The following is a 15,197-nucleotide window of genomic DNA, read 5'->3' as shown; positions in this document are numbered from 1 at the left end:
CTTAGGCAGAAGCCTCTTTCTCGGCAAACCCTCCCCCCCCCGCCAGATCTGGGGCCACGCTCCCCAGTCCTCTGCAGCGGCCAGCGTCTGCTCCAAACACCTTCACAGCAAGCCCCCCCCTCCTTGCGTCTGCTTGCGGGGACCACGTCGTCATCACCCAGAGGCCCCCTCCTAGGGCGACTATGGTACTGATCCGGCCCGAGTTGAACAGGCCATGACGCTCACGTGTCTTTTTCCATCAGAAGCAAGATACCTAAGTATTTCACAGAAAGCTTCATCGAGCCCATTTTTTGACCCTAGAGATGACAGCCGGTCTGTGAGTGTCACTTGAATAAGCCGAGGTGGTCGTGACGACTGTGGGAGGCCCAGGGAACAGACGCAGGGATCTGGATGGAAATCGCCGGTTTCCATCTCCACCCTTCTGTTTAGAGGCAAGGTGACCCTGTCCTCACCTCCGTTTGCTCATCTGGGAAGTGGGGATGACAGTACTTCCCTCGCACTGTTGTTTTGAGAATCCAAGGCTGGGGATGGGCCTTGATACCTGTGGAGAGGGCTGTACGGGAAGAATATGAAGAGCGCCACCCTGAGTGCACAGCCCCAGCCTCTCCGCACACCCGGCGGGCAGGGGCACCCCGCCCGCCAGCTCATCCCACAGGGTGGGGGCCCTGAGCCATGGCACTGATTCCGGAGACCCGATCCCTGGGGACAGGACATTTCCAGGTCTCCTCCTCCGGGATCAAGAGTGCTGACCTTACCCAGCAATTACCCTTCCCTGGTAAAGCTCTCCGGCTCCCACAACTCGAAGCCCCACAGTTAACAGCCGGCGAGAAGCTAATAAGCCCCGAGCAGTGAAGAGCCCAGGCCGCAGATCCTGTTGCCATGGCAACTCCTGCAGGTGTTCCTGAAAGGAAGGACGAGGCCAAGGGGTTCGGGTTGCCTTTCACTCCCTTTCCGAAAATCTAACAGTAAGAAAGGTCACCGGGTGAGAGAGGCCTCCTCTCGTGGGCAGCAGACACAAAGGCCCTCGCCCGGGGTTGCACGGCTAGTAACCCACACGGAGCGCGGCCATCAAATCCGCTCTTCCCGGCTCCGCCCGGGCTGCCGTCGCCGGGAGTTGGGGAGACTGTCTCTGCCGCCCAGGCCTCCCACCTTCTTGTCTAGGTCTGCAGACACCTGTTCCCTCCCGTTCCCTGTCGCCATCCAAAGGAGATCTCAAGTAGGACAGCTGCTGGGCCCCAGGTCCCCACCCCTGCCCTGGATGAAGGGGGCTCCCTTTCCTCCTGGTGTCCCAGCCATTAAGACTAAGCCCACCAGGGGCTACAGGTGGCCGGTGAGCCCTGCCTTGTAGAAAAGGACCAGACAGAGAAACCCGCAGGCAGGGAAACTCACAGAGGGTTGGTAAAAATAAGAGGGGCTCTTGTCGCGTCTGAGCCCCTAGATCTGATGTTCCCAGAGGTCCCCTACACCCTGTCCCTTCTGTGGTTGGTTACGGGAGCAAACAGTCGCCCCTCCCATTGCTCTGAGTTGTGCTCTGTTAATAGCACAGCTCCCATCCCCCACATCCTCTAAGGCTGTGGAGACCTCAGCTTGGTGCGGGGACAGTCACCGTGCCTTTCTGCTAGATCTTCTGTCTCCTGCTTCTGGCACCTGAAAGCCTCCACCCCAGGGAAAGGCTTAGAAGGGGCATCAGGAACAAGGAGGGAAGAAATCGGGGCTAGGGCTGCCTCTGGGGAATGCCTTTCCACATCCCTAAAATACCCTGCAGGCAGCCAATCACCTGCAGGGGATACGAGCAACATCACGAAGTCTGGGGAACCAGGAGGTGATTTCGGTGCAGAGAGCTCTAACACTCACAGCAGGGGGACCTCACCTCTATGTGCCTCAGTTTCCTCATCTGTAACAACACCCACCTCACAGAGTTGTAAGGATGGAAGTTGAAGAATGGAGATGATGCACAGAGTGCCAGAGTTTGGGCAGGATGTACACGGGTGCCTAAGCCCTGCCCCGCACCCCCCCCCCAGCACTTACTATAATCAACAAGGAAAAACAAGGGAGGGGGATGGTACCCCAGACCTCAGACCAGAGAAGTCCAGCCACCTGTTGCAGACTTAGAGGAGTAGCAGCTTGTTACAGAGCAGATGGGACCGGATTGAAGGAATGTGGTAAACACGACTCTCAGTCCCTCAGCCCTCCACAAAATCCATGCAGGCTCCCAGGAGGTGGTGGAGGATGCTGGCAGAAACTCACTGAGCCCTTGGGAAGACAGCATTGAGTGCTGGAGGTGAGGGAGGGCCACGCAGAAGCCCGTCACAGAGTCAGGAGTTGCTCTCGGACAGTGGGGGAAACACCAGGAACTAGAAGTTAATGACGGATGTCTATGGACGTCACAGACACAACTCCTAAGCAACTTTAACCAACCCGCAGCAGCAGCAGGTCAGAAATGAGTGGGAATGCGAACATGATAAATCAAAACTTAGAAGATGAGGCCAAAGTGACCTTTCAAGCACCCAAAACACCCCAACGAACTTCAGTTTGCCTAATCGAGAAAGAGGAGAAAACCCTAATGCACAAAATCAGAAATGATAAATTGTATATAACAAAAAAATACAGACACAGAAGACAAAATCTTTTTATAATTTTAGGCTATTATCTTAAATCTAGAGAAACAGGCGATTTTTGAGAAAAATACTAATTTACCCCCCAACTGAGTCAAGGAGTAGAAAATGACTCTGAAAAGACTGATCACCATAAAAAAAAAAAAGAAACAAGAAAAAAGAAACAACTGAAAATGTTGTCAAAGAATTAACTCCATGAAAGATACTAAGTCTCAATGGTTTTGAGTGAGTTCTTCCAAACTTTTAAGATTCAGTTAATACTCACGGTAGGTCAGTGACTTTAAAGCATTAAAAATACTTTTCATTTTATAAAGCCAGATTTAGTTCATCTAAAATCTCAGACCTTGATAAAGAGAATCTGGATGTGCACAAACACTACAAGCAAGTCTCATCTATTATGAAAAAATGTACACCTTTCACATAAAATACTGTGGTTGCACCCAGCGCTAGAGCAAACAGATGGTTCACTAGAATCCCCAATTAGCTCTTATCGAAGAAATGCAAAGAATTTGAAAATAGGCAGAAAATGCAAGGTTTCATAGTAGGAGAGTTACTAGTTCAGCTCTTCAATTGATCGAAGAAAAAAAATTAGTAAGATTATTCTATGTTGAAATACATTTGATAAAATCAATATACAACCATTTCTGACTTAGAAAACACAAGCAAAAAACAAAAACACCTTTAATGTTTTAAAAGGATTCCTCTAGGAGTAGAAGAGCTCTCCCTTCCCGTGATGGAGGTAAAACCCAACTGTCTTTTGAGCTGACGGCCAGTCTTTTTCCTGGGGCCCAGGTTCCTCGCCCTCCCTGGCAGTCCACCTCCTCCCCCTCCCTCCAGCCTCTGCCCCTCCAAGTGGGAATGGGTCTACAGGTCAGAGGCCACCTTTTCAAGGGGGGTTGAGGACTCACGTCTGCAACTTGTAGGCCTGTGCTCCCAGGATTCATTCACGGTGGGGACTCCTACCGCTGGTACACTTCCAGATCACCAGCAAGCTCTCTTTCTGGGATTTATCCTGGCTCCCCTGGGGCATAAGCCATCCAGACAGAATCCAGAATGTTTCCCCCTGCAGACATTTGCCACGGAATAATATTACAATCTGGAATAGATGAAGGCGGTGAACACGACGTTATGACCGCTGCTCAACACCCCCCACCCACCCCAGCCCTACTCCCAGCTCACTGTAGGCATTTCCACACGATGGAAGAAGGCTCCACTTTAAAAAGGAGGGAGATTCTGAAATATGCTGCCACACGGAAGAACCTGGAGGACATCATGCTGAGCGAAATAAGCCAGTCACCAAAAGGCAGAGAGTATGTGATGCCACTCGTGTGAGGTTCCTAGAATAACCCAATCTACGGAGACAGAAAGTAGAAGGGTAGTTGCCGGCTGGGCAGATGGGGAGACGGGGAGTTGTTGTTTAATGGAGTTTGTTTTGCCAGATGAGACTACCGTGGACAGTAGTTGCACGACAACGTGAATCCACTTAACGTTACTGAACTGTGCACTTAGAAATACTTAAGGTGGCTAATGGTTTTGTTTGTTTGTTTTTACCATAACTAAACACACACCCTGCTGCTGCTGTCAGTGCTACTTGGGACACGGGAGTCAAGTAGGAGTTTGAGGCTCCTGTCACCTACTGGCTGCGTGATTTGGGGACACTGTTCAAGCGGTGAGGCTCACTCTGCTCTGCAAAATGCATTTTAAAATATTATCCGGGGGCACCTGGGTGGCTCAGTCGGTTGAGTGTCCTACTCTTGGTTTCGGCTCAGGTCATGATCTCACAGTATTGTGAGTTCGAGCCCTGCGTTGGACTCTGCACCGGCAGCACGGAATCTGCTTGGGATTCTCTGTCTCCCTCTCTGCCCCTCCCCAACCCATGTCATCTCTATCTCCTTCAAAATAAATAGACTTTAAAAAGAAATGATAATATCTAGCATCCAGCTTGCTGTGGAGATTACTTACAAAGGATGTTGCACATTACAAGAAAGTCACCAATCCAAACATGATGTAAATAAAAGGCTTTGATTATCATGCTAGGGAGCTTACCTTGTAGAGCACAGAGAGCCACTGGAGGCTTTAAGTTGGGGGATGACGAGATTTGCTCTGTTTTAGAAAGATGGCTCTGCTGGTTGTGAGAAGGGTCCCTGAAGTAGTGAGAGTGGAGGTAAGGACACTGGCTACCCTAGTGTGGGATCCAGGTGACGATGGGGGTCTCCGTGCCCGCTGCAGTAGACACAGCAGCTTAGGGAAACATTCAGGGAGTTGGCCCAACACATGTGGGCAAAGGTGTGAGAGAAAGGAGGGCTCGGTGGTGCTCACTTGAGCATCACAGCAAGGTCCCCTGCAAAGGGAGATGCCAGGCATGTCCGGGGGATACAGCAGAGGGCTCAGGAGGCACCCTATGCCCGGGATGAACGGTGGGGCAACCTTCAGGCAGAGGCTGGGCCACCTGTCAAAGGCACCGAGCAAGGAAAGAGTCCCAGCAGGGGGGGGGGGTGGGCTGGGAGGCTGCAGCAGGGGACCTCCAGAGATCCCTCCCACCCACAGGGCCGATTTCCTGCTCCCTCACAGAGAAACCAATCTCATCCCATCTACTCTAAGGTATTTCCACCAACTGTGTGCGTTTACTGGGAATTAAGTCTCCAAATGGGAACATCCCTCCTCTGGGTCAGGAGGATAAAAACGTCCACTCCAGTAAGAAGTTAGGGCTCAGAGGACTTCTCTTTCGCCTAACAGACCCTGGATACATTTTGGATCATCTCCTCTACACAAGGAGACCTTCTGGCTGTGGTCGACCCCTTGGTTCAAAGTGCGTGGCCACAGAGATATTAACAGGACATGCGACGCCGGGACTCTCCAGGAGTGTAGGGTCACACAGAAGTTAGGCTCTGGAATCAGACTGGTGTGACTGGCTCTGACCCTCTCTGTTCGGGCGACCTTGGGCAGGTCAGTTAGCACCTCTGAATTCCTCTTCTCGTACATAAACGGGAGACGGTACCCACTTGCCTTGCCGGAGTGGTTCATGGAGAGGAGACCTTGCGCTACACGGGTGCTCAATAAATTGTACTTTATCTTTAGGGTGCCTGGATGGCTCAGTCGGTTAAGTCTCTGACTCTGACTTCAGCTCAGGTTATGTTCCCATGGTTTGTGAGTTCAAGCCCCACATCAGGCTCTGCACTGAGTATGGAGCCTGCTTGGGATTCTCTCTCTGCCCCCCCTCGTCCCCCGGTCTCACTCTCTCTCTCTCAATAAATAAACTTAAAAACTTTTTTTTATGTTTATTCATTTTTGAAAGACAGAGAGAGACAGAGCACAAGCAGAGGTGGGGCAGAGAGAGAGGGGGACACAGAATCCAAAGCAGGCCTCCAGGCTCCAAGCTGTCAGCACAGAGCCCGAAGCGGCCTCTTCCAAAGAATAGGGCAAGAGATCCCATGGACCAAGAGATCATGACCTGAGCCAAAGTCGGACGCCCAACTGACTGAGCCACCCAGGTGCCCCTAAAAACATTTTTTAATAAATAAATACATAAATAAATTGTACCTTATTCTTATTGCTAATAGTAGCAAAGAGTAAAATTCTTCGGTTAAAGCAAAAGAGTTATAAAAAAAAATGGGCTAAAAGCAAATTTATCAAAGGACAGGAGGAGGCCTTTTCCTGTCTCTCAGGAAGAAGACGTGAATAGTGGGGCTAACTTGGACAAAGAGAGGCAAGGGAAGCCAGCGCGGGGAGGACAGTGCTGGAGACACGCAACACCGGAGCCCTTCAAGTACCCAGAAGAGAAAGTCAGTGTCTTTTCTAAGAGACAAATGTCTCAGGGATAGGGTGGCTTCACCCCCCGGCCTGGGCCACAGGCTGGGGGAACAGAGACCCTCTTGGAGTGGCAGCAGAGACCCACGCGGCTCGGCTGCTGCCACTTTCCTCAGAGCCCGGGATGCCCCTTGCAGTGTCCTGGTTGGTACACAAAGGGGCCACCTGCCTCCTCCCAGAAGGAGAATTCTGAGCATCCTGACTGCTTGCCCTCAGCCCAGCTCAGGCGTAGCGGGGAGCCCGTGACACTGCAGGTACCAAAGAGCAGCAGAGGAGATCGGGGAGGTCACCTGAGGGTCTTGGAGACCACTCCCGGACCCCAGCTGTGCGGACTGTTGGTCCTGGTGACCAGCCGTCTCCGCGGCTGTCCTCTCCTCCGGCCTCTGCCCTCATTCTGACACACCCTCCCCTCCCCGAAGACCCCACGGGAAGCACTGCCCTGCTGAACGGGGGCCTCCCAACGATGGAGAGGTGGAGTCGGGAGGCACACAGAGAAAGCCAAGCAGGGAAGCTGCCCAGAGTCACGAATTAGGCAGGCCGGTGCTCAGACCCAGATCCCGGCTCCAAACCAGTCCTTTGGCCCAAGCGGCCCAGACTCGGCAGCAGGCCCGCCGTTCGGTGTCCAAATTCCATCAGGAGAAGGGCTGCCTGTCTACGGCGGAGTGGAACTTCCACGCTGGCCCCTTCCTATTGTCAGGTGAAACATCAGGAGAGCCCCCGCCTCTAGAGCCTCTCCAGGGCCACCTCAGTCACCTCTCCGACAGCTTCCGCCACTGCCCGGCTGTCGTTGAGGGTCTCGGTCTCTGAGATCTGCCTCGCGTGCTCTGAGGTCCCCTTTCAGGCCTCTGACAGCCACCAGGCAGGAGCTCACAGTCCAGGAGTTGAACACCAGCATCCAAACCAGAGGTTACACGTTACTCCTGAGTCTGATCTGCGCACGGCTGGCTCGCGACCCTGAGCAGGTTGCCGCGCGGTGGCTCTGGGGTCTGTAGCATCCGACTGTAGGGCCGTTGCTTCTCGCGTCTCCCATGGCCGGTGGAGAGAGAGAAAAACCAGCGCGTGGCTGCTCAAACAAGACCCTTCCTCTTCTTCTTTTCAAGCCCCGGGACAGATGCTAGCCTATTTTCCCATTGTCTCATTTTCTAAGCCATCTTCAGTTTATAATGAGTTTAAAGTTATTAAGAAGAGATACGGAGTCCCAGGCGTTGGAGCGCAATGAGAGCACAGAGCTGCTGCGTTTACAGTAAGCTGGAGAAAAATGCAGCCTCTTCCAAAGAATAGGGCGGAGCTGCCTTTGAATGCTCTCCTGCTACATACTGACCACGATGAGTTTCTTTTCAAAGAGAGAAGGCCCAGTTTTCAAGGGGAAGGTTAACGTACCACAGGCAGGGCCGTTCGGACACGGGGAGCCAGCTGATTCTGGCCGCCTCGACTCCACGTCTAAATTTAGTGGCAGGTTAAGTAAGTGGTGGGTCTTTTCATCTTCCTGTGAAGCCACTCCCCTCTAAAGGCAGCACATGCTCACCTCGCAGGTGAGGGCCTCCCAGAGTAGGCGGTGCTGGCCGGCACTCCCAGACCAAGGACTCCAGCCCCTCGTGCTCTAGGCCACCTTTCCAGAGTGAGGCTGGTGTGGACAGAAGAGCCACATTTAGATCCTGTCCCATTCCTTGTTTGCTTCTCAGTGAAAGGCAAGAGGGTAGGGACACGGCCAACGAGAGACAAGAAGCCAATGACATAAATCTGGTTCTCCCGTTGGCTGTGGCTTCCCGTGATTTGGTGCCTCACCCCTGGATAACAGTCGGCGTCACGGTGGAGGTCTCAGCATCAGTGAATTTTAAATTCTCTTCAGGTTACTCTAATCTGCAGCTTGATCCTTAACCACGGGTCCTGACAAACTTCAAAGTGGAGACGGGCACTTCTGAAACCCTTGGCTCATCCTCCTTTTAGTAAGCTAGGTGATGCCCCAATAATTTTCTACAGATAACAGGCATGATGGCCAAAGCCACGTGTACGGTTTGGGAAGCATGGAATGCCAGGGAAGGTTTGAACAAAGGCCCCTAGATATTGTGTGGGAAGTGGGGGAGTCTGGACATTTTCCAATCTGAACTCTTGAACAGAGATCTCAGAAGGCTGGGATACCAGCAGGCAGCTGGGAAGACTCAAAGAACATTCCATAGACCCCTTTGCCATATGATCAGCTCATGAATGGAAAAGAAAGATGGAAAATACAGCCCAGTGCCGTTCAGATGCCCGCCAGGAAGTTCACCCGGGTTCTTCAGCAGAGGGAGAAGGCGCCATGACGACTGGGGTTTTACCCAGCAAGTGGCCAAGGTTGAATCAGACTACCCCAGATTGCCAGGCAGTTCCATTACTTACTAGCTTTGTGTCCCTGGGCAAATAACTTACCCTTTCTGGACCTCGTTTCCTTATAAGGTTATCATGAGGATTAAATGAGTTAATGCATTTCAAACTTGGGGTATATGGTTGGGGGGAACTCCCTCGGCTGAAGCAGGGCCCAGCACCACTGACAGAGAGGAGTCCTAGGCAGACGGTGGGTTCAGCAGGGCACAGAGCAGGCCACGTGGTATTACCTTAAATACCTGGAAGGCATTATTAGCCCTACTTATGTGTAAGAAGACGAGGCTCCGCGAGATGAAGTTATCCACTGAACGTGGCACTGTGTTCACACCCAGGCCATCAGATACCAAAGGCTCACTCCCTACTCTGCCCACCGTTGGGTCCACTTTCCAGGCCAGCAAACCTTTAAAATCTGGGTGTGAGGGCACCAGGGCAACCCTTTCTTATTCTGCTTCGTGTGCAAAGAGGAAGGTTTGAGATAAAACTACTAGGAGCTTTTTACAGGCTCTGTGCTCACAGCTCGCAGAAAATAAATTATCTCCTTTAACATGCATGGTGCACATCCTAAATACCGACACAGAGACCACCTCAGTCTTCTAGAGTATTTTATGCAGTTGGGAGGAATCTGGAATGCATTCCTTCATTTTTTCTTTCCTTCATAGAAACTGTTCAAACTTTGCAAATTTGATTTCTGGTGAGGACATGAGTCAGATCAGAGCAACATAGTTTATATGAAGGACTCCCTTCCCCCCCCCCCTTTTTTTAATATAAGGGGAAATTTATTTTAGTATTATTTATAAAAAATCAGAGACTAAAATTCCAACAATGAGGACATCATTACATTATTACAATTGGCTTACAAGTAGGTATTAACCTGTTCTAGAATAATTTTAAAGATAATTTCCATGGTATGTATGTATTTAATATAATTTATTGTCAAGCTAGCTAACATACAGTATACACAGTGTGCTCTTGGCTTTGGGAGTACATTCCCATAATTCATCACTTACATACAACACCCAGTGCTCATCCCAACAAGTGCCCTCCTCAACGTCCCGTCATCCATTTTCCCCTCTCCCCTGCTCCCCTCCCCAATCAACCCTCAATTTGTTCTCTGTATTTAAGGCTCTCTTATGGTTTGCCTCCCTCTCTGTTGGAAACTATTTTTCCCCTTCCCTTCTCCCATGGTCTTCTGTTCAGTTTCTCAAATTCCACATGAGTGAAAATATGATACCTTTCTCTGACTTATTTCATTCAGCATTAATAGCCTCCGGTTCCATCCATGTTGCTGCAAATGGCCAGCTTTCATTCTTTCTCATTGCCAAGTAGTATTCCATTGTATATGTAAACCACATCTTCTTTATCCACTCATCAGCTGATGGACACAGCCACTCCGGAAAACAATGAGGAGGTTCCTCAAAAAATTAAAAATAGAATTTATCCGAAGGATACAGGAGTGCTGATCCATAGGGGCACATGTTTTCCAATGTTTATAGCAGCGCTATCACCAACAGCTAAATTATGAAGGACTCCCTTCCACATAAGCACTGCACAGTGGCCGGCTGGGGATGTGGAGACCCACAATTTGCTGTTGGCCTCCAGCAAGGCACTTCAGCCCTCTGGCCCTCAGTTTATCAGTCTATAGAGTCATGGTGTTATGTTCATGTCTAGGGCCTATAATTCTGCAAGTTGGAAGAAAAACATGGCTGGATGGATTCCATTCAAATGGTATCTCAGAAGAGTGCTCACCTTGTTTTCAGTCACCTGAAATGATGGAAGGTATCCGGAAGGTTAGAAAAAATCCATGTGACCAGCAGGCAGGCTTCCTGAGAGAGGCTTGATCAATGCCATCTGGTACAGCTGGTGCCCTCAGAGTTCTAGGAAGGCCTGTTTGGCCTCGTGGATCTCTCTGGACAGGTGTTCCCTAACTGGGGAGAAAAATGTTGACCCCTTTCCTTTGAAGCATTTCAGAGGCTTGTGTAAGCCATTCCCAAATTCCAGGTGCTACCAAAGGTTTGGACAAGGAACTCAGTGCTGGGGTAGACAACAGGTCAGGAGTCAGGGGAGTGGGCTATTAAGCCAATAAATCTCATCCAATGATGAAAACTTTTTGTTGTTGTTAGAGGACTCTGTGGCTACATCCACAGGAGGAGAAATGAGATGAAGCCAATGATGAGGACGACGGTAGAGAGTTTAAGGTAAAGCGACATTATTCTTAGAGTGCATGCCCAACCAGGTAGGACACTGGTGACAGTGTGGGGAGATGTGGAGACTAGGCTGCCCCGGTATGCCACACGCCGAGACCCACACTGAGCCACATTACATGCAGCCCACAGGCTTTGACAGAGCAATATAGAAACGGACCATCGGTTACCTTTTCAAATTAATCAAAAATTTTTCCTTATAACAAAGGATTATCCTATATAACATCATCCCATCTGTCTAAGTTAAACCTTCTTATTAACACACGGCCACCTCCCACCTTCCCTCCTGCCACGCACTTCTTTGGAGTTGGGGTAATGACCAGTGTGCGTCAGATGGGGCCTCACCTGGTCCGCTGGTCACCGAGTTGCTGTGGCTTGAATCTGGTGTGAGGTGGTCACAAGCGCAAAGTCCAGAACTTCCATACCAAGCCTCCACCTTCAAGCACCCACTTCTACAGCGGAAGCAAGTGCCAGGGAGTCATTCATGGGGATCCTTATCCCCCTGCACGGGAAACACCCCTTCTGTGCGGGTTTTCCTGAGTGTGTTGCCATCCACACCTTTGCTATTTGCTATGATCAGCTCTATGCAAATTAGTGATCCCCTCACTAGGAAAAGTGTGCACACCAGTTAGCCCACCCACCTGGTTATCTAGGTGTCACAGACATGCAAATGTGCCCACCTTAGTACGGTGATGGTGTAAGTATGGGGACCCCTAATGCAGTAGGCATCTCATATGCTCGGGTTGATCTGGCTGTGGCCTCAAAATCATGATTCACATACTATAACACTAATGAGTGAGGGTAACATTTCTTGGGCCCCCACTATGTATCTCACAGAGCCTAAAGCACACAACCTCACATAACTCAACAACCCTTGGCACAAAAACAGACACTCAGATCAATGGAACAGAAGAGAGAACCCAAAATTACACCCACAAATGTATGGCCAACTAATCTTTGACAAAGCAGGAAAGCATATCCAATGGAATAAAGATAGTCTGTTCAGCAAGTGGTCCTGGGAAAACTGGACAGCGACATGCAGAAGAATGAACCTGGGCCACTTTCTTATACCATACACAACAATGAACTCAACATGGATGAAAGACCTAAATGTAAGACAGGAAGCCATCAAAATCCTTGAGGAGAAAGCAGGCAAAAGCCTCTTTTATCTTGGCTGCAGCAACTTCTTACTCAACACATCTCCAGAGGGAAGGGAAACAAAAGCAAAAATGAACTATTGGGACCTCAACAAAATAAAAAGCTTCTGTACAGCGAAGGAAAGAATCGGCAAAACTAAAAGGCAACCGACAGAATGGGAGAAGATATTTGCAAATGACATATCAGATAAAGGGTTAGCATCCAAAATCTATAAAGAACTTATCAAACTCAACACCCAAAAAACAAATAATCCAGTGAAGAGATGGGCAAAAGACATGAATAGACACTTCTCCAAAGAAGACATCCAGGTGGCTAACTGACACATGAAAAATGCTCACCATCACTCATCATCAGGGAAATACAGATCAAAACCACAATGAGATACCACCCCACACCTGTCAGAATGGCTAACATTAACAACTCAGGCGACAACAAATGTTGGCGAGGATGCGGAGAAAGAGGATCTCTTGCACTGCTGGTGGGAACGCAAGCTGGTGCAGCCACTCTGGAAAACAGTATGGAGGTTCTTCAAAACATTAAAAATAGAACTACCCTACGACCCAGCAACTGCACTATATCCAAGGGATATAGATGTGCTGTTTTGAAGGGGCACATGCACCCAATGTTTATAGCAGCACTATCAACAATAGCCAAAGTATGGAGAAAGCCCAAATGTCCATCGATGGATGAATAGATAAAGAAGATGTGATATATCTATACAATGGAGTATTACTTGACAATCAAAAAGATTGAAATCTTGCCATTTGCAACTACGTGGATGGAACCAGAGGGTATTATGCTAAGGGAAATTAGTCAGAGAAAGACAAATATCATATGAGGACTCATATGAGGGCTGTAAGAGACAAAACAGATGAACACAAGGGAAGGGAAGCAAAAATATTATAAAAACAGGGAGGGGGACAAAACAGAAGAGACTCTTAAATATGGAGAACAAACAGAGGGTTACTGGAGGGATGGTGGGAGGGGAATGGGCTAAATGGGTAAGGGGCATTAAGGAATCTACTCCTGAAATCACTTTGCAGTATATGCTAACTAATTTGGATGTAAATTAAAAAACAAAAAACAAAAAACAAAAAAACTCAACAACCCTGCGACATAACACAACCCTCATTTTACACATGGTCGACTAAGGTGCAGGGAGTAGAGAACTTTGCCCAAAGTTGCATAACTAACTTGAGGCATTCCTCCTCCGGCCCAGGACATCTGCTCCAACCAGTGACCATCCCACACACACTCCGTTTCTAGCGCAGCCCTACCCACCTCCACGTCCAAATGTCTTTATTCGCTGTATTCTATCCAGAAAAGACGGTTCTGAATAAAGGGTGAGGAGTCGAGTCTCTTAGTCAAGAAGAAAGTACGTTAACCTGTCACGGCCAGAAAGAAAACGTGTACACGACGCTCATCACTTATATACAGCTTTATTTGCATTTTTGGAACCACTGAGAACGATCAGCAGGTGGACACGTGGCCCATGGAACAGCATTTAGCTTTGGGGTTCCTTCCCACCGGGTGGCTGAGAAACCTCGACCACGCAGGCCCGGACCGGACCGGACTCACACCCAGTGCTCTCCCGCGCTGAGCGCCGCGTTGAAGGTTCGCAAGGCCCGGTGCGTCCCCCGCACGGCCAGAAGGAGCGACCCAGCTTCGGCTCCGTGGCCGGCCTCTCGCAGGTGTCTGGCCAGCCCCTCCGCATCCCAGGGCCCCTGCTGCGGGCTGGCCAAGAGGTGCTCGATGATTCGCGGGTAGAAGGGAGTAGAGATGCACTTGGCCAGCAGCCTGGCGTCCAGGAGCAGGGAAAGAAGTTCTTGGTCGCAGTTGGAGTCATTCACCTTCAAGAAATGAGACAGGCAAAACATGAGAGGGGTCCTGCTCACTTCTTCCTGCCAGAGAACTCATCACGCACGCCCCCCACTGGCTGCTCCACGCCGCCTTTCTTCCCGCTTTCGTCATCCTGCACCCTTCACCAGGGTTCACGGCGCTCACGCCAAAGAGCACACACGGGGGCGCGAGCCTGGGCTCACACACACACACGGGACCACAGACACGGTTCCCCGGCAGCAGCAGACGCAGCCACGTGCCAAGAGCCCCGAGCCGCTGCCACAGCTACCAAACACCGAGGGCCAGAAACTGCCAACTGTGTCCCCATCAGCCCTGGAAGTCACCGATCAGGGAAAGGAGGGGTAAGAACGCTGGCACACATCGTGGCAAGTCAGGTGGCCAGGATGGAAGCTGAATCCAGGCCAGTCTCGACTTCAGAGCCCAGGCTTTCAACAACCACAGTTACCATCTCGTTGGTGCTTCGCCACGGCCCATTTTCTTTAACCCCAAACCTCTGCTGTATGTAGAGGCCCAGGCAAACAATTCTTTCTACAACAGAAAAACCTGCTTTTTACTCCACTGAGAAAATATATCCATCAACCCCACTGATGTAACTAGGAAGACGGACAGGAAGGCTTTAGGTCGTTCTTGCTTAAGCCTCTAGAAAGCTCAGTACCCAACTTACCTTTTTAAGACATTTTTGTATTTTGGAGACCAATGTTATGTGGCCTGTTTTACAGGCTCTTTCAGCTCGGATATCCTCTGTGTTTCCTCCCTGGTCTTCTCTGCTTAGTCTCTGTGTGGTTTTCGACAGGGTTGACACTTAGCATACGCTTTTCTATTTTCTATTATTTCCACATTTTTTTCTATAAGGAATCAAGTCAACACTCGTCGCACGTCAAAATCCGGAGCTCCTCATTTACATGGGGCTGTCATAAAACAGCTTCAGGACAGTCCTTCCTAATGTCACTGAGCATTTTTAGCAATTTTGGTTGTAGGGACCACAGGAAGAATGTGGCATTTCAAAGCCAATGAACTAATGTTTGGACCAACTATGTTATACAACTGTTCACAGTGTGCTCGTCCTGCATGTTCTGTGACAAGGAGGAAACGCTACTGAAGACGAGGTCAACTGCATCTACGGACTGCAAGAATGAAAGCAAGAGCTGTTCTGAGAATGAGAGTCACTGCCCGCTGTCAGAGAGCATCAGTCTTT

The 15,197-nt window shown here is 49.9% G+C and overlaps 1 protein-coding gene across 5 annotated transcripts in view; it reads right to left on the bottom strand.

Moving 5' to 3' along the window:
* Nucleotides 1-13,565: 13,565 nt before the first annotated feature.
* Nucleotides 13,566-15,197, bottom strand: part of NBAS (NBAS subunit of NRZ tethering complex) — a 329,015-nt gene continuing 327,383 nt past the window's right edge. For all 5 annotated transcript variants that reach the window (XM_042933639.1, XM_042933641.1, XM_042933640.1 and 2 more), the window contains one exon: nucleotides 13,566-13,992. In XM_042933639.1, coding sequence (XP_042789573.1) covers nucleotides 13,717-13,992 — 276 coding nt within the window. In that variant the 3' untranslated portion in view covers nucleotides 13,566-13,716. The remainder of the gene's footprint in view (nucleotides 13,993-15,197) is intronic.

Source organism: Panthera leo, chromosome A3 (assembly GCF_018350215.1).
Source record: "Panthera leo isolate Ple1 chromosome A3, P.leo_Ple1_pat1.1, whole genome shotgun sequence".
Classification (NCBI taxonomy): domain Eukaryota; kingdom Metazoa; phylum Chordata; class Mammalia; order Carnivora; family Felidae; genus Panthera; species Panthera leo.
Note: the sequence above shows the minus strand (reverse complement) of the source record. Positions and strands in the feature narration are given on the sequence as shown.